Source organism: Lissotriton helveticus, chromosome 3_1, assembly GCF_964261635.1.
Source record: "Lissotriton helveticus chromosome 3_1, aLisHel1.1, whole genome shotgun sequence".
NCBI classification, from domain to species: Eukaryota; Metazoa; Chordata; class Amphibia; order Caudata; family Salamandridae; genus Lissotriton; species Lissotriton helveticus.
In genome coordinates this window covers 1834539623-1834566557 of record NC_136061.1, presented here as the reverse complement: position 1 = coordinate 1834566557, position 26935 = coordinate 1834539623, and the positions used below count along the sequence as shown (strand labels likewise).

At 43.4% G+C, this 26935-nt stretch overlaps 1 protein-coding gene across 2 annotated transcripts in view; it reads right to left on the bottom strand.

Annotated features, from left to right (window-relative positions):
• LOC144823879 (mucin-5B-like) overlaps positions 1-26935 on the bottom strand; it is a 737446-nt gene that overhangs the window by 119450 nt on the left and 591061 nt on the right. For both annotated transcript variants that reach the window (XM_078682767.1, XM_078682768.1), the window contains 3 exons: positions 26103-26207; positions 24480-24520; positions 15128-15256 (listed from right to left, as the gene is read on the bottom strand). In XM_078682767.1, the coding sequence (XP_078538893.1) occupies positions 15128-15256; positions 24480-24520; positions 26103-26207 (275 nt within the window). The remainder of the gene's footprint in view (positions 1-15127; positions 15257-24479; positions 24521-26102; positions 26208-26935) is intronic.

Here is a 26935-nt window from a genome sequence, read left to right as displayed (position 1 = left end):
TTCACTGTACAACCCCGTGTCTTGTCTGTTGAGGGGGTATTTCAGGTGAAATAATGTGTACAATCCGTGCCCAAGTCCGTGTATTTCATGGACACCAGATCTTTCCCGCCATCCACGGCGCGCCTCTAGACGCTACCAGTCAGCAGTGCAATGGTCCCGGGCCCAAGCAGACCTGTTCTCTCCCATCTACTACAGCCTGTCCCAGCTAGCACAATGAATCCGCCGCGCCGTACAGGGAAACCCCCCGGTCCAGTCATAGGGGGGCTTTCTATACCATATCCGTGCCGCGCAGCTGTCTTGCATCAGCGCTCTCCATACAGCGTGTCGCCATTCTCAATTTCGGCTGCCCAGACACCAGTGCTATTTTCAGTGGTGTACCCCAGGTTGCAGTGTTACTATGTTTGTTATAGCTGCTCCAAGTTTTATTGTCTTATTCAGTTATGGTGGGGCTCACGAGCACAGCCATTTGCCAGGCTCTTCACAGGCACCAGTGGCGGTCTATAAAATGGCGGCCGCCGCTATCACCGGCTCCTCACGCTGTCGCTGTGGCCTATTCGTGTTCAGCTCTCCATGCAGGTCAGCGTCGTTCCAGGGCTTTGGCCTCTCGGCCTCACGTGCAGCTCTATGTGCCGCAGGCCGCCCCCTCGGGCCCCGCTGCAGCACAGCTCACCGTGCGCCTGCACTCGCAGCTTTCGATCCAGTCTCCGCGAGTCTCCGGTCAGCTTGGCAGCATCTCCCGCTCTCTCCCGGGAGCCCGCAGCTGCCTCCCGATGCTGCGCCACCATCCGCCAGCTTCCTCAATCCTCCGGCAGGCTCACGCAGCAGGCCCAGGCCGATCCGCCTCTGCCAAGCAGAGCCCCCCAGCGCGCCCCTTCGGGCCAGCAATCACTTCAGTCCCTGGCCGGGCACATTCTCGAAGGCCTCACTCCAGCCCCGGATCTTGCCTGGTAGCTCACGCGACTGTTTATGGGGTCGGTCGGAACAGCATCGATGTGCTCAGGGTCAGTCTCCACTTTCAATGCAATGGGTTTGATCCGGTGACCAGTGTGTAAATGGTTGGATATTACCGAATATCTAGGCTCGGCGGGCGGAGCCGCTTCAACTAGCGGCCATTCCGATGCATGGCTAAGCCAGGCCCCCAAGTTATAGGACAGTTAATGTCTATAGATCACCAGTAGCTGCGGGTCAATCCTTCGCTGATGATGCCGCGGTGGGACAAAACCTTCTAACAAAGAAAATTATGAGAAGCATGCGGGTTCCTAACCCTCCACCTCCAAAATACATGGCCTTATGGGATGTAAGAAACATTTTACAACGTATACCCTATTGGGGAGATAATATTAACCTCTCTCTTAAGCGCATCTCTTATAAGCTTACTGTGTTACTTTGCTTGGTTTCTTTTAGATGAATCTCAGATGTTAAGGCACTAGATGTTACTAGCAGGGCTTACCAACCTGAGGGAGTTTGCTTTTATCCTAATCCCTTCGCCGCTAGGCCTTTCCCCCCCCTGTGCTAAGCCTTTTTCTGGCTATTTGGGGTAGTTCACGCTGAGGCCCCTGTAACTTTTTGACCAAATAAGGTATCCACCCCAAATGTGCGTCCTTTTTTGCAACATCATGTGGATTCTAAAGGTACCCAGCGTTTGTGCATTCCCCTAGAGGGGAACAAGAAATTAGCCAAACTTCAGGTACATTTTTTTGGGGGGGGGATTGGAAAAAAGGCTTACAGATGAAAGCGTCTGTTTTTTTTCTCCTCCAAATGGTATTACAAAAGAGATTATGGTGCTAAAATCACCATCTTCCCAGCTGTCAGGGAGAAGCAGACTTTTGTCAGAAAACCAAACTTTTCTACACAGTTTTGGCATTTTCTGGGACATAGCCTATTGTTGCTATTTTTTGTGCTTTCAACCTCCTTCCAGTTAATGGTAGAAATGGGTATGAAAGCAATAATGGATCCATGAAAGCTATACATTTTAGAAAAGTAGACACAATTCTGAATTCAGAAATGGGTCATTTGTGTAGATCCTTTAAAGTTTCTTTATAGAAACTAACTGTTGAATATAGGAAAATTGGAAATTAGTTGAAAAACAGCCATTTGTGTCAACGTTTTCACATGTAACTTCTTCTACTTATGACAACTGGTTGAAAGCAATATACCGTTACATCCGCTGGACCTTTCTGGTTGTGGGGATATATAGGACTTGTAGGTTCACCAAGAACCAGACGAACCCAGAGCCAATACCTGCAGTGTCTTGCAATGATTTTTTATTAGGTACTGAGTATATAGCAATTAATTTGGGAAAATATATACATGGAAAAATAGGTATGAGAGACACCTATGCATTTCTGAAATTGGATTAAAATATAGAGTTTAGAAACATTAGATATTTGTACATTTCTGAAATTGTGACTACCCATACTAGCATGAGAATTATAGATCATTGTTATAAAATTACTTCTTTTTTACACATTGTCTTTCATTTGGAAGGCAGAAATGCATCAAAAGTCAATAGGTAATAACAGATGCTCTACAATTCTGTGTTACCCTAAGTCTCCCGATAAAAATGGTACCTCACTTGTGTGGGTAGGCCTAGTGCCCGCGACGCGACAGGCAACGGCTTAAAACGCAACGTCGACACACCACATTTTTACAGTGAAAACTGACCCTTTTTTTGCAAAATGCCTAGCTGTAGATTTTGAACCTTAGCTCTGCTGGCACCTTTGGAAACCTAGCAAACCTATATATTTTTGAAAACTAGACACCCAGTGGAATCCAGGATAGGGTGACTTGACTGGCTCTCACTATTTTCTACTACCCAGAATCCCTTGCAAACCTAAAGCTTTGTACAAAAATACACATTTTCCTCACATTTTTTGTGGTAGAAAGTTCTGGAATCTGCGTGGATTCACAAAAATTCCCCCTATCCGGTGTTCCAAAAAAGTCTTCAGAGAAAAATGATACCTAACTTGTGTGGATAGGCTTAGTGCAGGCGACAGGAAATGGCCCAAAACGCAACGTGGACACACCACATTTTCAAAGGGAAAACTGACCCTTTTTCTGCAAAGTGCTTAGCGCTGGATTTTGAACCCTAACTCTGCCAACACCTAAGGAAAACTAGCAAACCTATACATTTTTGAAAACTAGACACCCAAGGAAATCTAGGATGGGGTGACATGACTGGCTCTCACCAGGTTCTGTTACCCAGAATCCCTTGCAAACCTAACAATTTGTCCAAAAAACACATTTCCCTCTCATTTCTGTGGTGGAACGTTCTGGAATCTGCGTGGATCCACAAAATTCCACCAACCTCGCCTTCCCCAGTCTTCCTAGAAAAATGGTCTCTCACTTGTGTGGGTAGGCCTAGTGTCCGTGACAGGAAACACAACACATTTTCACTGTGAAAACTGACCCTTTTTTCAAAAAGTGTCTAGCTGTAGATTTTGAACCCTAGTTCTGCCGGCACCTAGGGAAACCAAGCTAACCTATTTTTAAAAACTAGACACTAGGGGTATTCCTGGGAGGTATGGTTTACGTGGATACCCCAACGTTTTCTTACCCAGAATCCCCTGCAAACCTTAAATATAGCTGAAAAAAATAACTTTTTTCCACACATTTTTGTGTGGGAAAGTTGTGGCATCACCGGACTGACACAAATTTCCTACCACCCAGCATTCCTCCAGGCCTCTCGATACAAATGGTGCCTCACTTGTGTGGGAGGCCCAAGTACCCATGACAGGCCTGGGCCCAAAACGTATTGAGGCTACATCAAAATTGCCTATCACAAAACAACCTGGTTTTGCAAGAGGGGGGGGTCACCTGGGTTTTTGGCCCCGTGCTTGGCAGCCAGCTAGGGAAACCTACCAAACCCACACATTTCTGAAAACTAGAAACCCGGGGGATCCCAGAGAGGTATGGCTTGCATGGATCCCCCAAAGTTCTCTTACCCAGAATCCCCTGCAAACCTCAAATTTAGCTAAATAAATCACTGTTTCCACACATTTTTGTGTGGGAAAGTTGTGGCAGACACAAATTTCCTACCACCCAGCGTTCCCACACGTCTAACGATAAAAATGGTGCCTGACTCTTGCAAGAGGCCCAGTACCCACGACAAGCAAGGGCCCAAAACGTAATGAGGCGACATCAAAATTGCCTATCACAAAACAACTTGGTTAATAAAATCCAGATTTTCTGCCCACCAGGCTGTGAAAATCTAAAGTTTTGCTTGGAGTACAGGTTCACAAACGGTTTTAATGCTTCTTATTAGATTTTCTTCTTTAATGTACAGTGAACACAAAACATTAGTCACACTTGCTTCTTTATCTACGTGCCATAGGGTGCATTATATAAGGGTTTGGTGAGTGCTTTTTGTCCCCCAAAAATCTAGGGGCATATTATCAAGGGGCTTTATCTCCGCTTTTTGGGCTTTAAAAGCCAAGAAAGCGGAGATAAAATTATCTCCTATTACCAACTTTTGGGGATATTCGCGCTAAGTGCGAATATCTCCAAAAGCTAACACTTGCCCAGGAGCAGTTCTTAGCCATGTTATCCAATGGGACGTGGATAACATGGCTAAGAGCATTTGCTCGATAATGCATGAATATCGCTGACTTTTCAGCGATATTCATGCATTGCGGCCGTTTTTTATCGCATTTGCGATAAACCTTGCTAATAGCAAGGTTTATCTGCGATAAAAAACAAGTTAGAGACAAAAATTATCTCTATTGGTTGGTAATATGCCCCCTAGAGTTTAGAAAAAGAGCCCAGCATATGACACTGGAGTACTTCATGCATCCTGAAAGGCATCATGGTTGAACACCACGGGGCAAATTTGCAAGAAAGTGACGTATCTGTAGAGAGGGGTCGCCTTCCCTGCCCCACCCTGAGAAACCCTTACCCCACCATGGATAGGCTGTATATACAATACAGCGCACCATGGCACAAGGATTGACCCTAAAATGACGCATTGCTGGAGTCATGTTGCAAGCTCTACACAACTCTAGTAATGCATGGGGAGGAATATCCACATTGTGCTGCATCACTCCTTACACCTGCTCTTCTACGAGGCTTTTTTAAAGTGGAAACGCACACCCTGCATGCATTATACCTGATGCAGGTAAAATGTGATGGGGGCTTTACAATGTGACGCATCTCCCAAAAAGTGACGCAACGGTGGTGCAAAAATTACAAAGGGGCTAGTAAATCTGACCCCACATTTATTATTAAATGGAACCATGTAATTGATCATCACCATGGTTTCAAATTCTTTTTCTTATAATAAGGAAGCCCAATTCCATTACTTCCCACTACAGCCACGAGAATGGACCGCAATGAATAACCTACAGCCCCTATGTACCTAGAAAACATGCAGGCACACCTGCCTGTTAATCTCTGTGCTGTTATTGTCACATTCGAAGACCAATGTAAACTCAAAGCTTTATGATCTAGGAGAACTGTGTTGTTACCATGCTGGAAAACGGATCACCTGTAAATGATTATACTCTCTGGTTTTGAAAACATACTTTAGGGTTGCACTGCAGTCATGCCAGAGTGAAACAAGAGCAGATAAATTCCAATCGATCCATCCAGGCTCATGAGCATAAATTGAAAATCTGCAAATGTGGGTGCTTAATTCACAAATGAGAGCCATGAGATCAGAGTGGAGATGGAATTGATGCCTGCTAAAAGTCGTGGAATGAGTAATGGGGCGGGCACTCAAACGCACACTCATCCACTCGCAAAGGCCCACACATACTCACACCCATCCACATGCACATTCACTCACTAGAACATACCCATGCACACACTCATTCACAGCACACAGTCACACATAGACATATATTCATACAGATACACAGACAACAACATTCAACAAGCAGTTTCCGGGTCACAGTAGTTGCAATGGGTGGCAGGGGAAAGGGAGAAGCAAAAAGGTGGCAGTGCTTTCTAAAGGATTAAGAGAAGGAAGGGACAGATGGAAGATCATACCACCTCCTCTCATTGGCTGACCGTGTCATCAGTTTAGCCAGCAATAGGATCATCTTCCCTAACTATTCAATGAGTGTGGTGGGATCAGTGAAACTTGCTGACCCTACCCAACTGTGTGACAGAGCGTAAGCACCCAGGTCTGATTCTAACAGTGACAATCCCGCCTCGTCAGGCAGAGGACGTCACTGGGCTTTCCTGGGCTACTGATGTCATATCTTTAGGACTGTGAAATCTTAAGCCAGGGAAAGCTTGCTTGAGGCTGTCAGGCAGGGCCGGACTGGCCGTAGCGGGCACCGGGCAATCCCCCGGTGCGCCGCACGGGTGGGGGCCGTTTTTGGCCCCCTGGGGGCCGTTTTTGTTACAGGGCCGTGTTTGCAGCATAGCTGCAAAATCGTCCCTGTAACAAAACCAGCAGAAAACCGGCCCTGGCAAAGAGCTCGGCAGCACCCCCAACCCCCCGCGGATGGAGGGGGTTCGGCCGAGCAGTTTGCCAGGGCCGGTTTTGGTTCCCAGTCCGGCCCTGCTGTCAGGCACCTGTGCATTAGCACATGGAAAATACCTGGATGCTTGACCCTGATAGGGTGAGCGTCTGCTACCCTCACACTCATCATGCTTTAAAACAAGCATTGAAAATGCAACAGGTCTCGCCCGTTCGTTAAGTTAAAGCCATTGGCTTTGCTAATGGTATTGTATTGCAAAGCATATGGCTTTAACGTAATAAAAGGCGAGACCTAATGCATTTTTAATGCTTGTTCTTTTTTCGCTCACTGGAAGCACATGAAAGCTTAGACATTGACAATCAAGCATTGGCAAAGAAAGTAGTTCTCACCTTTATCTCTTGGCTATGCCATTGATTTTCAGCAATGGTATGCAGAGTGGGGAAACGTTACCAAAAAAAATAGCCTGTGATGTGGCTGCCTGTTATTTTGTAGGCCCTCATACAACACATGCGCACCTGCAAATTAATGCTTGCGCTTTTTGTGCTTTTTAGTTACAAAACCGAGGTGAATCTGTAACTAAAAAGAAAACAAAAGATGCAAAAGTGTTTATATTTTAGTCATCCGGTAAAGTGAGGAACAGAAGCAAATGGGTGGAGCAGAAGCAACAGGGAGGATCGAAAAACACAGACGCAACACAGGAGGGCTGGAGAGAGGCGAAAGCAACACAGGTGAAGGTAGATGAGATAGGCGAAAGCAGCATGAGGAAGGACAGGAAGACCAGAGAAGCAACACGATGATTGGAGGAAAGCAACACAGAGCGTACAGGTGCTGGGAAGAAACAACAAGGAAAAAGGAGGAACATGTGGGTTTGGAGAAGCAACACTAAGGGTGTGGGGAAGCAGTGCGGAGAAGTACACAGGTGAGGGAAATAGGGAGAGGAGAAGTACTCCGGCAACAGAGAGCAAAGAAAGAGAGAGATAGAGATAGATAGATAGATAGAGATAGATAGAGAGAGATAGATAGAGAGAGATAGAGATAGATAGTTAGAGATAGATAGATATAGATAGATCTAGAGATAGATAGAGATAGGTACATCGATAGATGGATACAGATAGATAGATAGAGAGATTGATAGAGAGAGATAGAAAGATAGATAGATAGATAGATAGATAGATAGATAGATAGATAGATAGATAGATAGATAGATAGATAGAGATAGATAGACAGATAGAGATAGATAGATAGATAGATAGATAGATAGATAGATAGATAGATAGATAGATAGATAGATAGAGAGAGAGAGATAGAAATAGATAGATAGAGATAGATAGATAGATAGATAGATAGATAGATAGATAGATAGATAGATAGATAGATAGATAGATAGATAGAGAGATAGATAGAGATAGATAGATAGATAGATAGATAGATAGATAGATAGATAGATAGATAGATAGATAGATAGATAGATAGATAGATAGATAGATAGAGATGGATAGAGATAGATTGAAAGAGATAGATAGAGAGACAGATAGAGATAGAGATAGATGCCTGGTTTGAACAGTGTCTCTCTGGCTGCATATAAACTGCGTGCTACAAGACAGGATATTTGTTTTGAGATTGTTGCGGGTGAGGGGGGGCGAGGTGAGCATATATGATTTTATTGGGGAAAAAGTAGTTCTCTCACAAGGCCTTTGTGTGCACTAACTGCGAATGTATGGCTATACATGTTTTCTTTGGGCTTTCCATCTCTAGAATTATGTAAAAAGCCATGCAGCCATGGTTGCTTACATTGTAATCTAACGGCAGTGACAGGGGCGCCCCGGAAGCCCCACACACACAAGCACCTGCCCTGTGACAATCGTGGGGTGCATGCTCACATTTAAAAAGCCTGTACAAAAATATGCAAACACAGTCCCTCATCCAGGACTCAATAACAGCAGGTCATGGTAACTTCCGTTGAAAGTTTTCTTTTTGAACTGCAGCACAATTTAAATACATAAAGTGGAAAAGTGCAGAGAAGTGCATGTTGTGTCGTCCAACTCTCTAACTAGTAAACTAATTCATTCCCTGGTGCTATAACTACCGAGTCACAAACAAGGCAATAATTAATGAAAAAAGTATCAGCAGTACGTTTCCCATCATTCCTTGCACTGCAGCTTGGTATATTAATGCCCCCAGGATGCTTTATAAGGCAGAGGCCTCATGTCACAGGATGCAGAAGCATGGGGTGTGTCACTACCCCTAAACTGCATAGTTGTGTGCTAGTGTTAGTGTCCAGAAGTGCCAGGGCCCTCGTCAGGGGCCACTGCAGCTTGCACCACCCATTGCCCCTGCAAGTGCTGCCAGTGACAGTGCCATCAATGAGGACCCCAGCACGGGGGCGGTGCCCACTTCTGCCCCCCCTAACTTTCTTCCTACCTCTTATTCCCTCTCTGTCTGTCTAGCAGCTCCTCCTCTCTAACTGAAAGCCGTGACTTCAAGAAAAAGGTCTCACCCTCTCTTTCCTTCTTCCATTTCTTTCTTCCCCTGTGAAATGGATCCAACAAAGAAAAAGACGGGAAATGTCAAATTGCAGTTGTATCATATGTGCGAGTTCTATAAAATGACCCTGTGAGTGCTGTCTGCTTGAGGACTGCTGCACTGATCCTTGTTGCAACCAGACACCAAAAGGGAAACTTCAGGACAGATAGGCGGCTCGCAACTTGTTTAAAGTGAAAGCACGCCGCCATGTGCGCGCGCACATCTCTGGAGCCAGAGTTGAAGGAAGCCGGCATGTTCAACATGATGGAGGAGGACTGTCCACTGTCCTTACATGCACGCTCATGCTGTTAGGTTTGGACACATGGCGAGAGCACCCATCTTTGTCCATCCCTGCACGTGCATGTAAGGCTTTTGGAGAATCAATTGCAAAAGATACTCGCATGGTGAGAGCAGCGCATGCGCTGCTATCGCCAGACGAGACCTAAAAGGGTGGGGTGGAGCCCCAGAGCCAGGAGCTCTTAATGACGGGCCACCCTTGGTAGCAAAGCTGCTGTAACAAAATATACTTGATATCTGTTTGATACACCTGCAGTGCATGTGTATCTCTCTTCCAATTAAATGGACTGAGTATCCAGAAATAGTTTTGCAGAATTTTTTTTTTCCACATAAGTGCATGTTCTTCCATTCCAAATTAATAAAAATAAATATGATACATATGCTTTTATTTGAACTATTCGATATGTTTTATTGATATATTACTGGAAATATCACACGCCAACACGTGTTTCACCTAATGGCTCCTGTAGGGCAATTTCATTAAAGTTGCGATGTCACAACAAAGTTAAATTATATTTTACCAGAGTTCTTATTGCTCGGTTCAAATAAAAAAGCTCTGCCAATGATCTTCACTAATAGGCTAAAATCAGTGATCCCTGTCCTCATTCACCACTCCCACTTGGACTTTGCCCTGGGCAGATTTTCCAGGAAACATCTCGAGATTTTCAGCTACACCTATAGGTCTAAAGTGACCTCATTGACAAATGACCCTCTCATCAGACACAAAGATGTCACTTCACATAGTTGAACAGGGGTACATGTTTAGGACCTTGGCCTAGGTGGGCTTGGGACAGAACTTCTATACTTATAACAAATATCAGAACCAATGGCCCGGATAACAACGGTGGGCTTCATCAGACCCTTTGTGCATACATAGAGGGGCATATCAAGACAGTCTCTCACCCACTCTCCTGTTTCTACTGGCAATGATAATGCTGGCTGCTGCCATTTGCAAAATGAACACATTCCAGTGTACAAACTAGGCTATGGAAATGAAACCATTCTTGTACGCAGGCGCCATTTTGTTAATGTTCCCAAAGCCCAGAGACTCCAGAGCCTCATTAAGAGATCCGGTAAAGGAGTTCTCCACTTTCTTGGACTGGTTAATGCCATAAAGTGTGGGTCTCTGGCCATAACTCGGCATGTAGCACACTATCAATCCATTTGGGTCATTAAGAACTTAAAATGTTGCAGGGCATTGTTAAATATGGGGCTTTCAAGTGTGCTGCAAGACAACATGGCTCCTCTAATAGCAAAAATAATAGCCGACTTTGCTAGGTGGAAATTATTGAGGCTTTCTCTATGGAGAAGAGCACAAACCTATTAAATAGATGGAGGCACCGATTTCAACTAAATCTTTTAGACACTGGCTGGAAAGTTCTACAGAAACCTGCTTCGCCAGTTTGATGGCTTTATAAAAGCTTATGTGTGGGGCAATAAACAGCTGAGGGTCCACATGTATAAAGGGTATGACATCATGACTGCGGAAGGCTTAAGACTGCTAGGCAGGGGGGCTGCTACTAGGAGAGCCACCAGCATTCACAAATTGTGTATCTCTCCTACCTCTCAAGGTATACATCAACAGTGACTCTCCACATGAATCAGACAACCCATTATTGCATACAGTGTTTCCACTTGGAATTCATTAAAACTATTTTAAAACTCTATGCACTTTGGAACTTCAATGTTCATCCTTAATGTAACTCGGATCGCATTGTGCCTCGTGCTTTCTACTGGCAAGATTGGAATCATATATTAGGTAATTTCCTATAAGATGGCTTCGTTAAATTTTTTCACTTCGTCAAACAAGAATTTAACTCTATCGATGACCAAAAAGCAGTATCTCCAGCTGTTTCATTACTTAAGCAAGTGCCTACAACCTGGAACGCCTACATTGTGAGACTCACTACATTTTTTCACCGTAGAATTTGATGGCGGCCTAGTGGAGTGGTCTCATGCCTTTGCAGGTCTATAATTTGAGGCTGTCATCGAAGACTGACGGCAGAGGGGCTGGAAATGTAATGAAAGGCACAATACACACTTTGTTCTCTGAGGAGGACATGTCTGAACTAATGTGCTGCATGATTGGGAGCCCTGAGAAGCTCATCAAACACGTAACCTTTTTCAGAGTGGTTTATTGCTGGCACGGGTCCCCTCTGTGTCTGCATAAGGTAGCCTGTGCCCACATTCCTTCCTTTGGAGGTATCATCAATCGAAATACATTTTTTTTGTGCACACTGTAGTCTTGCAAGGCAATGCACATTTACTGGAATAAGAATATGACAATCTTGAAAAGATTGTGTGGCTCGAATATCATGCCCTCAACCCCTCTAGCCTTATTGGACGGCATGTTCGATTGAATAATTAGCACAGAACATGGGGGCATATTATCAAGGGGGTTTATCTCCGCTTTTTTGGCTTTAAAAGCCAAGAAAGCGGAGATAAAATTATCTCCCTATTACCTAGCTGTCGCGACAGCTAGTAGGAGATAGCGGCCATCTTGGGCCCCACTTTGCATGTCAGTGATATTTATCACTAATGACATGCAAAGTGGGCGTGCCAAGATGTAGCGACTGGAAACAGTCACTAACATCGCTATCTCCTATTACCAACTTTTGGAGATATTCGCGCTAAGCGCGAATATCTCCAAAAGCTAACACCTGCCCTGAGCAGTTCTTAGCTATGTTATCCAATGGGAGGTGGATAACATGGCTAAGAGCATTAGCTCGGTAATGCATGAATATCGCTGACTTTTCAGCGATATTCATGCATTGCGGACGTTTTTTATCACATTTGCGATAAACCTTGGTAATACCAAGGTTTATCTGCGGTAAAAATCGCCGCAGCTCAGCTGTAAAATTTTGTCTCTAACCAAGCAATAGCGATAATTATCGCTATTGCTTGGTAATATGCCCCATGGTCTCTGAGGCTGTCTCAAAAATATGCACCCTTCATAGATGGAGATTTCAAATTATCTGACACATGAGCATGGGGACATGGTCAGCAGCCACCTATGCGAGGCTGAGTTACGATTCAAAAGGCAAATTACAAAAATCTGACAACCTCTGAGGAAGGCCTCTAGCAGCCAAGATGAAGGATTAATAAGTACACAGCTTCACCTATCATAGTACTGAAGCATTCTACTGATTGAGAAAGTTTAATCACAACACAGTTTGAAAAAAAATACATTGTAAACATTTCATGAATCCAGATCTTGTATAACTTCACTCTTTGATTCAAAATGTCTTTCATGTAATATTTTGTTATAATTTCCTCAGTTTAACATTAACACAAACAGCAGACCGCACGTTTTCGCAGAGATTGGCTCCCTCAGGGCTTCTAAAGATAAAATATATAGAGTGCAATTAGTAGCCATATTATGGATACGCTGTCATAAATCTGAAAATAGGTGATGTCTCTTTACTTACTATTCCTTTCTTTTTGGGTATATACTTTTTTATTTTTGGGGAGGATGCAACTTACATTTAAAATTGTGTTTTAAAGATCCTGTTTAGGTTCCGTACTACGCACGTGTGATGCTTGCAAGCTGGCTAAGGATGTCGGGGGACTGATTTTGGATTGGAGTTATAAATTAATGATGGTAACTACGATTTCTAGAAGTCCTGGTGAGTGGGTCTCTGCAAAACCCTTGGGGAGCATGGAGGGGCTGGGTGATTTGCCCTCATCCTTCTTTGGTTAACTTTAGAATGGGGGAGAAGGAGGAGGATACTGTGCAGGAGTTTATAAAGCAGGCAGTGTACTATAAACTTAGCCTGCACGGTAGTTCGTACAGTTAAGAGGGTTCATAATGCAGAATTGATTCATTCTCACTGCAGAAGGTCTCATATTGTATGTCAGATCATAATATGGAAAAGGTGCATAATGCACATAGGCTCATACTCCATAGGAGGCTCTTACTATGCAGGAGTACATATTATGTACATGCCTATATGGTGTTGGGGGCTCATACTATGAAAATGGCCCTAACACTCCATTAAGACCCAATCTACTCTAACCTTTCCCAGACAAACTGCTTTGCACCCGGCCATTCACAGAACTAAAAACATAAGAACATATATAATAATTATCTTTGGTATTTAAGTTGAAATAACGCTGCCTAACATAGATGGGATAGCAACACCACTAGACGGTTAAATCCCACCCTAAAACTTTCTCACTTCTCCTTTCCCCCAAACGTTCACTGATTCCTGCACACCTTTACCATCCCCTTCTGCACCAGACTCCTTCTATTGTCCGTCCGTACTTTCTGCTGCCACTCCTCGACCCTTACCTCTGTAAGACACCTGTCTAATATTTCTCAGCCCCCTTTATTGGTGTGAGGGGTTACACTTATTGGTAAACTGTAAAGGTTAGCAGCCATCACACATCTCTGTGGTGGAAATGTGCTACCCATGCCCCCTCCATATCACAAAGAGCGTTACAACAAAAATTAATGGAGAAGGACAAACTGAAAGGGTTGCAGCATGGGAGGATGTCAGGGAGGACCACTGAAATTATTATTATGAATACAGGAAAATCTTATGCTACAGTGCCTAGAATACTGTGCTCACAAGCCTGGGTAAAGGAACATAGGAGAGCGGGACTGACGGAGCCGAAGGAGAGAAGGCAATCGAATGAAAAGGGAGGAATGTAGATCAGAGAGAAAAAAAAAGTGAGAATTAGATAAATGAAAGAGAAGACAGAGAAGGAGAAAGAAACTGGGGAAAAGAGTCAAAGAGATTCAGACAGGTAAACAGAGGGAGAGTATGATAGGGTTGAGGAGTAAAGAGAAAAGAAAGGTTGGGGGAGGACTAGGAGAGAGGGGTATACTATAGAGGAAAGACAGGGTTTTATGGGAAAAGAATGATAAATAAGTAGAGACAGCGCATTAAGAATATGCGAATGATGAGGACGAAGGCTGCAAATGAGATAGTGTAGGAAACAGTGAAAAGGTGGAAAAGTGGGGGAAAGAGAGGGCGACAGGTAGAGAACAAGAGGCAACGGAAGAGAAAGAGACTGGGGAGAACTGGAGAGACGAAGAATGTGAAGAGTGGAAAAGAAAGAAAGAAAGATAGGGTAAAAGTGAAAATGATAGGTAGGCCGGAGTAGGGCCAGCGTGGGATAAGAGTGTCTGAGCTATAAAAAGAGGAAAGGTAAACGCACCAGGAATAGGGATGGGGAGAAGAGAGTGAAACAGACAGACGTAGGAAGTAATAGAGAAAGTTAAGAACTGCCGTGGAGCATTGAGAAAGAAGCAGATGTGATCAAAGAAAGGGGATAGAGAAATAAATATGGTGAGTGGGGAAGATAAAAGTAAAAAGAGATAGGGACGCAGAGCATGATAGACAGAGCGAAAATGATAAAAAGACAGAGGAAAGGAGAGGAAGAATGGTGGAGGCAGGTTGGAATAGAGAGAAACATATATAGAAAAGAGAGAAATATTACAGAGAGGACAGGGAAAGAAGAGACAAGATGAGAGCCAGTACCAGTGGGTAAAGCCAGTAGTGGAAGTGGGGCAACCCACAAGTGGCACTGGTTGGCCACATCCTAACCAATGAAACGGGTACTGGCGCTTATGTTTTAGAAATTAGGCACTGGTTAGACAGATTGACTTTAACCGTTGCTTGGAGTGCCACATTGTAAGATGCAATGACTCTGTTACAATGAGAGTTCCAATGCTGGATGTAACTGTGAGAGTCCTGTGGTATGAACACTCAGTGAGGGGGTGAGAGCACACCAGGGAGATTATCCAGATGCTTGCATATAACAAAGCGATATTGTTCTGATTTTGTTTATGACTCAATACCATGGTCTCCTTCAAATATAGAAGTTCCAATTAATGTTTATTTGAAGACCAAGAAAACAAAATGCACAATACTCACCGGCTGGCAGTCAGTAATGCAGCTGATAGGCGCACACATCACCTTGTTAAGCTGGGTGACTTCGTCCATCTCCTCGGTACAGTTGCAGAGGGTACAAGAGCCAATGTCTGCCGGAACAGGAGATAAGGGCTGCCAGGGTACAAGGACAAACATATTATTTCCACAATTTAATGTTGATAGGATGTAATATCTTGTGAGTCTCCATTCCTTGTGTGGGTGAACTGGAATGCTGAGAGTGAATTATGTAGTAGGATACAGCTGTGTGATATTGAGAGGTAACTCGGAGATGGGGCAGTAGAAGGGATGATGGAGGCTTGACAGCCTCTATCTGCAGTTGCTACAACTTAAGGGCCTAACATGAAATCACAAACTGACCTATATAAGTCACTTACTACACGTACTTGTCTGAAGACCCTGGTCTCTGACTTCAACATTTTAATGAGAAGTTAAGGATATGCGTGAACATGCAGCAAGACTCTGGTGACAAGAGCTATTAATGCCAGAGGAGGAGGTCTGGCATGAGAAGGCAGATGGCCCTGTAACAATTAAGAACTAGTTTGGATTTGACCAACCTCAAAAGCACTGGCAAGTGGCGCTAAGATAAGATGCTGCGGCAAGGAGCCCAGTGAGGATGGGCAATATCTGGCAAGGGCACAGAGCCAGCTGGGGTGAGTTGTAAACTTACGTGATGTTTCCTAATGAATTGTCCTAAGCTTAAGGATGATGTTATGCAGACAGTGCATTAAGGACAGTGTTGTGGAGATGGTGTTGTGGAGACTGGAGACAGTTCTGTGGAGAAAGTGGGGAGATGCAAGAAAGCTCCTTTACAGTCAGCATAGCTCTGAAATGCTCCATGGAGCTTAAGGGCAGTAATACATTTAGTGGTGATGGTGACATAAGGAGCAGTGTTGGTGAATGTGCAGTATGATTTATCAATAAAGTTGACTAAGCCACAGGCTACTCCATGCCTTTGGAGGTTCCTGTGTGCATTCTGTATATTTTATGACACCCAGCTTCAAGTGACCCAAGGAGATAACGGGGTTCCAGCTTGCTCTATTGTAAAGGCATTGGACACCTGTCTTATGACAGTGAGCGGCCCCAGGGGGTCATTCCTTCACTCATTCCTTTACTTTTGATTCCATATGGAGCAAAGTTAGCAGTTTTGGAATCCCCATTTGCAGCAGCGGCCCGTGGAGGGAGTTGCCGTGGGGCAGGCAGGTGGAGCGGCGGAGGGGCCGGGTGGGGGGTGATAAACAACGGAATCTGGATGATTGCAGGTAAGTTAATAATTAAATTAATAAAACAAATTTCGTAGCATGCCCTGCATCGCATTTTGCGATGCAGGGCACGGAACGAAATTCGTTTTATTAATTTAATTGTTTACTTACCTGCAATCATCCAGATTCCGTTGTTTATCACCCCCCACCCTGCCTCTCCCCCGCCCCGACTGCCTGCCCCACCGCAACTCCCTCCACGGGCCGCGGCTGCCCTTTTGCCTGTTGTGTAGAAACATGCTGGTTGTGCTTGTCCAAGTGTTGCATATATGGGAATAGTAGTACCCTATCGCTGGAGATAGGAGTATCGTATGTTAGTGTGTGAGTTGGTGCAAACTAGAGACAGAGCAGTACCCTGTTGCTATAGGTTGTAAGGAGCAGTACCCAGTGGTATGCGAAACTGGGAAAGAGTAGTACCCTATCATGTGAGAATTCAGCTGGGAATCCCTGTAATGTGCCAAAGTGGGAAAGATTATAACCCAGTTTTGAGACAATCCTACAATGCCCAAGAAGAGAAGTACCATGTTACCAGAGATTACGAGGGGAAGTAGCCCTTGAAATGAAAATGAGGGGGAAATGTGGTGCCCTATGGTATTGTGGGAGACAGACAGATTTGCCTGACTTTGATCTAGGACCCGCTGTTTTCCGTACAGTATTGTGTTTGAATGGTGGTGTTTAATGTAGCTTTTGTGTTTTGTAGGTGAGTACTTCTTTGCCATCTGATGTGGTCTGGTTTTAATAGTTGGTTTGTCAGATTGCTCTAGTGTTTGTTTTATCAACAATTTTTCAATATGCATCTACTGAGGCTGTTATTGTTTTCCAAAGATGCCCCAACATTTTATTGCCCTGTTTGCAGGGGCAGGGGTACTAGATGCAGATTAAGTGCTTTTCAGCCTGGCTCTTGGTCATGTTGGTCTGATCAGCTGATATGACTGGGTGTTAGGCAGGTTTTAGTGCTGAGCTGCACATTTGTGAGTAGGTGTGTGGTGGAATGAATTATCCTTCTGGTACTGTATGTGTGGCTTGTAAGATACATGGGAGTTTTGTTGTGTCTATTTCATGTGCAGCGTACTAGTATGATGTGGATGTCTGGGGGCGAGGTGTATTGTGCTTGAGCCTATCAGAAAGTGTTGGATTGTCCCTCTGCCTGTTGTCTCTGACTGCATACATTGTAATGAGTCGGTTGGATCGCAGCAGCAGATAGCGGTCAGAAGGCATTCGATGAGCCATTGGATGCCTTTCGACTGTCATCAACCTGACCCCCTTAATGTCTATGCATTAAAAATGTGTAAATGCAAATGGTCCGTTTCCATTTTCCTTTGCAAGGTACACACTCCATGTTTTAGTCTTTTTCCATTCATTTGCAAGGTACTTTTACAACATATTGTAAAATGTCATTGATCTTGGGTTGATCCTAATGGACCTGGGTTGAAGCTGCTTCAATATCAAAATGAAAATAACTCAGTCATCTACATAAAACACTGTACTAACAAATTGATTGCCCAATTTTTGACACCGTATTACTTCCTGAAATATGTAACATGAACTGAAAAGGTAGTACTTTTCATCACTAAAACCTTTAGTACAAACCAGTGCATAACATGTTCCAGCTTTTTTCATCTGTTCTCACTCATATTCTAGTGCGAATGTGGAAACATATATTCCTTTTTAGATGCATTTTCTACATTTATTTGATCTAGTTGTAGTAATATTAGGTTGCTGCCCACACTGTGAAATGCCTGTGAGATATAGAGCTCTATTTTTAATTGTGAACTGTAAATCAATGGTCGTGTTCAGTAGCTAACAGTTCCTAAGGTAGTCATGCCATTGTAAAATATGCTTGTAAAGTCAGAAAAGTCAGAATGCCTTACCCAACCAATGTCCCACATTGTCTTTGTATCCATTTTACATGGATTTTACTCACAATGTGCAAGGCTCCATCTGGTATAATTTTTGGAAAGTGAGTCTATTTCCATAGTTCATAATTGAGAGACCCTTACAGTTGACATAACAAATTAACTAATGCTAGTTAACTCACTAACTAATGTTTGTGACCTCACGTTTGGATTTAGTTTGATGACACTTAATGCCCATGCTTCAGACGGCTTCCACTAACACATCTTAGAAGACTACAAGGTTAACCTCCTCAGATCCCTTTTAATGTATGTTAGCCAGCTGCACAGCTGAATATAGATCTAAATTCAAGTGAACCTTAGTGAATCTGTTCCCCTGAACCAACATGCATACCACAAATCAAAATACCCCCAACTCAAAGCAGTATTCAGACACCTTAAATGAGAATTCACACACTTCAGATCATTATACAAACACCTTAAAACCCACTTTACATGCTTCACTTGAGCGTTCACACAGGCCTTAAATCATCATACGCAAAAAAAAAATGAAATTGCTCCAGGTCAATTTACAATATGATCAACAAGAATCAGTATTCGGACAAGTCAAATCAAAAGGCACTATCTGAATACATAAACGTAACTTTCACAAACTTATAACCAGAGTCTAAGCATCTGAGGACACCGTTCTCAAACTTAAGAGTCATCTCACCCAAGGGACTTAAACTGACACCGACATTCCATACAACACGACTTAAGCACTTTAGCTCGACTTGTGTCCATTCATTTCAGCCGTTACTTAATCTGAATTAGCTTTTATATGCATTTATATGCCTCACATAAGTCTTATCTCATCACAGACCAGAACAACATGACACATCAGCTGCTTCACATCACAAATCAGTATTTGCACTTCTCAAATCAACTTTATGCAACAGAATTGGGCACCACATCACAAACCAACATCAACGACATCGAAACAGTATTTAAACTACTGAACTCAGAATAAAGAAAATGGTCACGAAGACTATAAACATCAATCAATCAGAGTCTCATAAAACATGATTACTCACCCATGAGGGTCTAAAGGCTCTAGGTGGGGGTGGGGATGGGTCTGCGGTTCAGTTGAAGAGCCAGGTCTTGAGGTCCTTAATGAATTGTGGCAGCAATGATAATTGCCTGAGGTGAAGAGGCAAGGAGTTCCAGGTTTTCCCAGCGAGGTAGTAGACGGGTCTTCCCCTAACCACAGTCTTGCGGATCTGTAGGACGGTGGCCAGGGCCAGTTGGGTGGAGCAGAGACGTCTGTTGGGAGTGTAGAAGGAGAGGCGGTGGTTGAGGTGCGCACATCCGGTGTAATGAATGGCTTTTGTAGGCGTGTGTGAGAAGCTTGAAGGTGATTCTTTTGTTGACAGGTACCTGGTGAAGGTATCTCAGGAGGACAGTGATGTAGTTGCAGTGTGGGATGTTCAGGATGAGTCTGGCAAAGGTGTTCTGGATGGTTTGCAGTTTTTTGGGGAGTTTCTGGGTAGTACTGGTGAAGGGTGTGTTACCATTTACTGCTGACGAGTGCACGGGTGACCATTTTCCTGGACTATGTGGGATCCACTTGAAGATTTTATGAAAGAAGCAGAGCGTTTAGAAGCAGGAGGACACATTGGTGGTTCATTTAGAGCGAGGAGTCTGTGATGATGCTGGGGTTTTGTGCCTGGTCCATGGGAGTGGGGGTTCCAAGCCCTGCTGGCCACTAAGAGGTGTCCCAGGTGGAAGGGGAGGAACCTAGGAAGAGGACTTCAGTCATGTCTAAGTTAAGATTAAGCCAGCTGTCCTTCATCCAGTTGGCAATTGCCTTCATTCCATCGTGGAAGTTTCTCTTAGCAGCTGCGGGTTCGTCTACGAGGAAAATAATCAGCTGGGTGTAGTCAGATTAGGAGACAATGTTGAATCATTGGCTTCTGACGATGGCTACAAGTAGCGGTGAGGAGAGCCGTCTTAGTGCTGTTTTTGCTTCTGACAGTATATCACCAAATGGTTCTGTTGAGCATGGACTACATTTCTGTAATATATGTATTTGTCCTGATCGGTAGGAGAGAGCCAATCAATGGTAACTAGTGTATAAACCATACAGATACACAAACACAAATAGACTGACAAGAACTAAACACCAAAAGATGGTTGATATATTATTTGTCATATATCATTGTATAAGTTCTACATACACATGTATACAATAAAAATATCTAAATACATAAAAATATACTGTGTAATATACAGGAAGCAACTGTCAACATTTACAGTACAAATAAGATGGGGGGGTTGTAGATCTTCAATAAGTATCTGCAATAACTTGGCCCATTACTTAACACATAAAGCCTTATCCTTAGGCATCACTATCTGAAATGTTGGTGTGCGATATCTCGTTCACCACGTCAAACCTATGTGAAATGTTGGTGTGGGATATCTTGTTCAACACGTCGACGTTTCGACCCCTTGTGAAAGAGTGTTATTGAAAAACATCTCAGAGGGTCTTCTCCATTATAGGGTGTGTGGGGGAGAAACCTTAAGGTGAATGTTCAATCGCATCCGTTCAACATCATGATCAAATCCAGAAAAGCTTTGCTGGAGTCATACTGCGGTTTTGGACGGACGCGTTAGCACCGTTCCCTAAGGACCAGAGGTTTTGAAGAAACCCTTTTTCCCTTATAAAGCAGAGCTATTCTGGAATATACAACGGATTTGTGCTGAGTTGATGGGAAGACATGTTGGCGCTGTCTCTAAAGGATCACAGGTTTTGTAGGAACTCATTGTCCATTAGACAGCTAAGCTTTTCTGGATTTGATCATGATGTTGGACAGATGCGACTGCACCGTCACCTTAAGGTTTTTCCAACACACACTCCAAGTCCTGAAGAAGACCCCCTCAGATGTTTTTCAAAAACACTCTTTCACAGGGTGTTAAAACGGCAATGTGTTGAACAAGATATCCCACCCCAGCATTTCACATAGTGATACCTAAGGTTATGGCTTTATGTGTTAAGTAATGGGCCAAGTAATTGCGGATACATATTGAACATCTCCAACCCCCCCTTTTATTTGTACTGTAAATGTTGCTGTTGTTCCCTGTATATTACACAGTATATGTTTATGTATTTAGTTTTCATTTATTCAACATATTTTGTATATCATAGGATATGATATATGACAAATAATATATCATCCACCCTTTGATGTTTAATTCTTGTCAGTCTTAATGTGTTTGTGTATCTGTATGGCTTAGACACTAGTTACCATTGATCTCTCCTACTGATCAGGACAAATACAAATATTAAAGAAATTAGGTCCATACACAACAGAACCTTTTTACGATATACTGTTCCAATACCCCAGGTTCTGTGTGACACTAGGTTTACCCCATTACTTTTTAATGGTGGTTGCTTCTGAAGCCCGAATGGGATAGGACCAGGATGGTATTCATTTCGATGAACTCGGAGAGTTGGGCATTGGCGGCTTTCCCTATGACTTTGGCTGGAAAGGGATCGGAGAGATAGGTCTGTAGCTCTTGAGGCCCGTGGGGTTGGCAGAAGGTTTCATCAGCAAGGTTGTGATCTCTGTGTGCTTCTAGTATTCCGGGAAAGTTGCTGCCTCGATTAAGCAGTTGATGGTACGTCAGAGTTCGGTTGCAATAGGGATGCCAACTCTGCTGAAGATGTGGGAAGGGTAAGGATGCAAGGGGCCTCTGGAGGGACTGCTCTCTGATCCTGGAGGTGTGATCGGGATGTCTGCTTTTACTCTGCTGGGTTTGGCAAATTCTTTGAGCAAGGCAAAGAATTCCTTACTGTTGTGTGAGTTGGTGTTGATTCATTCCTCTATGGCTGTTTTTCTGATGAACAAATTGGGATTCCCTTGACCCCACAATCGTAACAATAAACGGTAATTAACAATAAAATTATTGAGAAAATACAATTATAGATTGCACTTTATTAAAAGAAATCTTTAACAAATGTACTCAATTAGATTAAACAAATAACGCAATTGAGTTGGTTTTGACTTACAAAATAAAAACAATATACAGTTTACATAAAAAGTGACTTCACTAACATATTATAATTATGACCTGCATAATAGAGACAGGCAAAAAACCTATGTAAGACACAGTCTTTGTCTAAAACCAGTGTATATCTAAATTGGTTCCAAAACACTATGCTTAATACAACGATTTTATCTGTATTTGGAACAGTAGTGTTGCTCCTTTAGATTATACTCATTAAAAGCGTTGACGCGTTTCGATGGCCTTCCTCTTTTCACACCATCTTTATCAAGACAACAACTTAATCTGTCTCTGCATGAAAAGAAACTTTCATTTCCTGTTATATTCTGGTGACTTTTATTTCTTATTATTCTTTGTGCTCTGCACTCGTGGGTCGTTTTGTTTAAAAAATATATATGCAGAGTATACTCTTATTTCTTAATCGCTTCTACAAGATGAGCCCGATTTGAGCTTGGCTTCTATATATTTCTGTCCTACGCACTATATCGCATTGCCGCTCTTAATTTTATATGCAAAAAGCCTCCGCACTTCGGATTCAAATCTCGGACCTCCGGTCCTCTCAATGGGACGAAGTGAATGTAGGCCGTCAATAGATCGTTCCGCTTCACGGTGTCAGCGATACAGTGTCCAAGTGTTTGGGTTCCGCGAAATTTCCTTGAGAGTTTTAAGGGGTCCCTCTCATTATTTTCATATGATTTTCTGATGAGGCAGTGGTGTGCAGTGATGGCAGATTTGAAGGCTGCATGGTCTGTCGTGATCCTCCTGCTCCTCCATCTTTTCTTGTGCTGTCTGCAGGTGCCCCTGGACTCTTGGAGAGTGGAGGAGAACCAGCTTGCTCTCTTGGAGGGCTGCTTGCCTGAGGGTTTCTTGAGGGGGGCTAAAGTGTTGGCGGAGTCAGTTATCCAGCGGAGGAGGTTGTGTGCTGAGGTATTGGCATCTGTGGATGTTTGTGGTGGGGTCTTGCTGAGGGTGGTGCTGAGTTGGTCTTCAGTGATCTTTTTCCAGGTTTTGCGTGGATCCTGCTAGGCATCTTGTCTTATGGTGGGTTTGGTGAAGAAGAAATGGATTCAGTGGTGGTTGGTCCAGTGTGACTAGAGGTGTGGCTGATGGAGATGTTGCAGCTTGGGAGAATATGGGGCCGAGAGTTTGTCCACCTGAGTGGGTTGGTGTTGCGACCAGTTGTTTGAGTCTGATGCTAACAAGGTTCTCAAGTAGGGATGAGGTGTAGCAGTCTTCAAGGTTCTCCAGGTGGGAATTGAGAGTGGTGAGTGGTCGTCGGAGCTGGATGTGAGGTGGAGGGTTTATTTGTGTACAATGGCGACGCCTCCTCCTAGTTTGGGCGACACAGTCTTTGTGGATAATTTTGTATCCATAGGGGATGATGGTTGCGAAGTATGGGGCTGAGCTGGAGTTTATCTAGGCAGGGCCGGACTGGCCGTAGCGGGCACCGGGCAATACCCCGCACGAGTGGGTGGCCGGTTTGCGGCCCCAGGGGGCTGTTTTTGTTACAGGGTTGTTTTTGCAGCATAGCTGCAAAATCGTCCCTGTAACGAAATCGGCCGAAAACTGGCCCTGGTAAAGAGCTCGGCGGCACCCAGAACCCCCTGGGGGGCGGTGGCCGAGCACTTTGCCAGGGCCGGTTTTGGTTCCCAGTCCGGCCCTGTATCCAGATTTCTGTGAAGAAGGCAACGTCGGGGGAGGTGGAGTTGAGCAGGTCCCAGTTCTCCACAGGGTGTCTTTTGAGGGAGTGGGTGTTGAGTAGGAATACCTTTCACACCTTAAATTATCATCACTAGTTCCAAGTCAACATCTCAAGTGGCAAATAAGCATTCCACCAAACAAAAAACTATTTTAACACAAATACTTTAAATCAACAACACATATCAATAGTTAAACATTGAAATGCTGCATTTTCAAGAGCACCTACTTCAACTCATTCTATTCAGCAACACATACCGGATATTACTGGTGTAGTGCCCCAAAAAGGTTAACTCCTTATTTGGCCCTTTCTTAGTGCCCGAAGGATTGCAAATATGGAAACCACCACTGGAACACGGCAAATGAGACTCTAGCTTTATCACTTTGTCCATGATCTGCTTATGAGTGTCTAAGGTTAACTATAATTCTACATTATTTCCACAAGCATGAAATACAGTGCAAATGAGAAGTGAAGTTTCTTACCGGGTACTCAAGTCCATTCACAACGCAGACGTTCTTCGGCACTGTTGGGGTGAGAAAACAGATTAGACTGTATACCGCTGTAAAACTAGGTGAAACATAGCACATGCCATAGACTTAAGTATTTTTGTTTGGCCTCTCTTAATTCTCGTCACTTACCAAATGTCGCTTCAACTTGTCATCTTATGTTTGAGCCCTTTTTGTTGTAAGGCACCAAATGCCTATATACTTCAGAAAATATGGAGGTGGCTTAGCACAGAGGAGAATTTGCCCACAGTAATTGGGCAAAGGTTGACACGTCTTCCAGAAAATAAGTAAGTATAATGGTAGCTGATCTGTAGAACTTGCAACGGCACTGAGCTGGGAGATGTCTATTAAAATGTAATATCCTCGAGAGTCACTGGTTCTAGAGCATGCAAAGAAATTAATTTCTATATACAATAACACAGTGATAGAAAAAGATGTGTTATTAAAACACTGTACCTGCCGCTACAATTTCATTATTAATATTACCATTTTACTATCGCAAGATGCATGTTGCTGCATGAACCTCTCTCTTACTCGTCCATATGTGTTGAAAGTCTATCCCAAGATGTCACTGTGGACAGATCTTCAACTTCTGCTTGACTTTGTCAGTACCATGTCAATAGTAAGGACTAGTAGTCTGGACTTCTTTTTCATTTGGGCTTGGCCCCATTGACTCCGGAATTAACAGTATGGCAGAAAGGGAGTATGAACTCTAGTGCATCTACACCATGCAGGAGGCTACAGTCCTGTAACTTGTGAGTCAGCACACTAACCACTGATGCTAGTGAAAGTTAGCTGAAAATAAACATTAGGATTTATTTATAAGTATTTTGTGCCGCGTCTCATCCCTTTATAAAAGGGGAAAAAGTGGCGCACTGGCGGTGAAAGGGGCTTGTAAATAAGCCCCTTTGTGTCTGGATGGCTGATCTTGTCTCAGTTCCCTCTGCACACCAGGGTCACAGGTGATTGAAAATTGCATATAGACATATGACTTCTTATTCAGTATTTTATTTTTAGGACTGAAAAGACCTATCCCATTTTGCCTAACTGAGTATCAGCCCTTGTAATAAGGTCCGAGGCTTAACACAAGCTGAAGAGATCCATTGCCCCAAAACCCGATTTCCTGTTGTGAAACAATGCTGCCACCCCACAAAGAGCTTTTGTTATCACAAACAGAGACCGAATACTAAAACTGGAGGATTTTTCTTTACGTGTTAGAATCTGAAAACTTGTTTTTATTTAGTCTTAGTTCATTCCATTGACTACCTCATTTGAGCACTTTAACTCTTTCTCCAATTCATTGTGCCACACTTTTTCCTTGCTCTAGCCCCAGCCACTCGTTAATCACAAAATTGACTTGGCTTAGCTTAGCTCAAAACTACTCACCTCATTGCAACCTGCCCCTAACCATGCTGCACAAACCAGCCACATTCTCCAGAGCTTTATGGATATACTGGACCCCTACATCTTTTGGTGAACCTTCTTGCATTGTCTTCATCAAAAACGGGATGGGTTTTAAGACGTCTGAAAGATGGTGTGTGAACAAATCCAAAAGAAAATGTAAAAGTATAGTATAAAATGTTGACATGCACAACATACCACATCCGTAGGAGGCACAGCAATCTCCTTCTTCAAAGCCCACAATAAACTGGAAACCAGGGTCACAGCTATTTGGTGGGCGGCGACAGAGGTTCGGGTTACATTCTGCACAACAGGTATGTAAATTATAGTAGGTTAGGAGAGAACATTAGCCAGACCTCCATATCAGTATAAATAATATTTGAAGCATAAAAACGAAACGTGGAAGAGACAATTACGTAGAGTTGCTGCTTTACCTTTTCTTTTTTTGATCTAAAACATTCTCTCTTTTTCTAATGTAATTTTCCAATGGTTTGCATTGTCTCTAAAGAAGCCTCTGCAACATAAGCATTTCTATACAAAATAATTCATTGCATAAGAACCTTCACTAAGGGAAAAATCCTACTTAACCATTAAGACCATATGTGATTTTTGGCAAAATCCACAAGTCCCCTCTACCATATACTCTCATCGTAATTCTCAGTGAGACAGTTCTTCCTATGAGGCCTTGAAATTAAAAACAATATATATATGAGAATATATGGCTCGAAATATAGGTTTGTAAGAGCAGGGCTCTATTAAGTGAAGTATTTGATCTCCAGCTCTTGTGGGGGACTTATGCGTTTTTTTATCAGTAAATTACTGGTGGACACAATAGGGGGTATATTAGCAAGAATCTTAGTTAAAATTATCGCAGTTTTAGCAGCAGGAAACTGCCGCTAAAACGGAGATAATGGGCTTGCTAATATGCGTTATAGAATTCCAATAGAAGCCCAGGTTAGCTGTGCAGGACATCTAACCTGGGCTTCTATTGGAATTCTATAACGCATATTAGCAAGCCCATTATCGCCGTT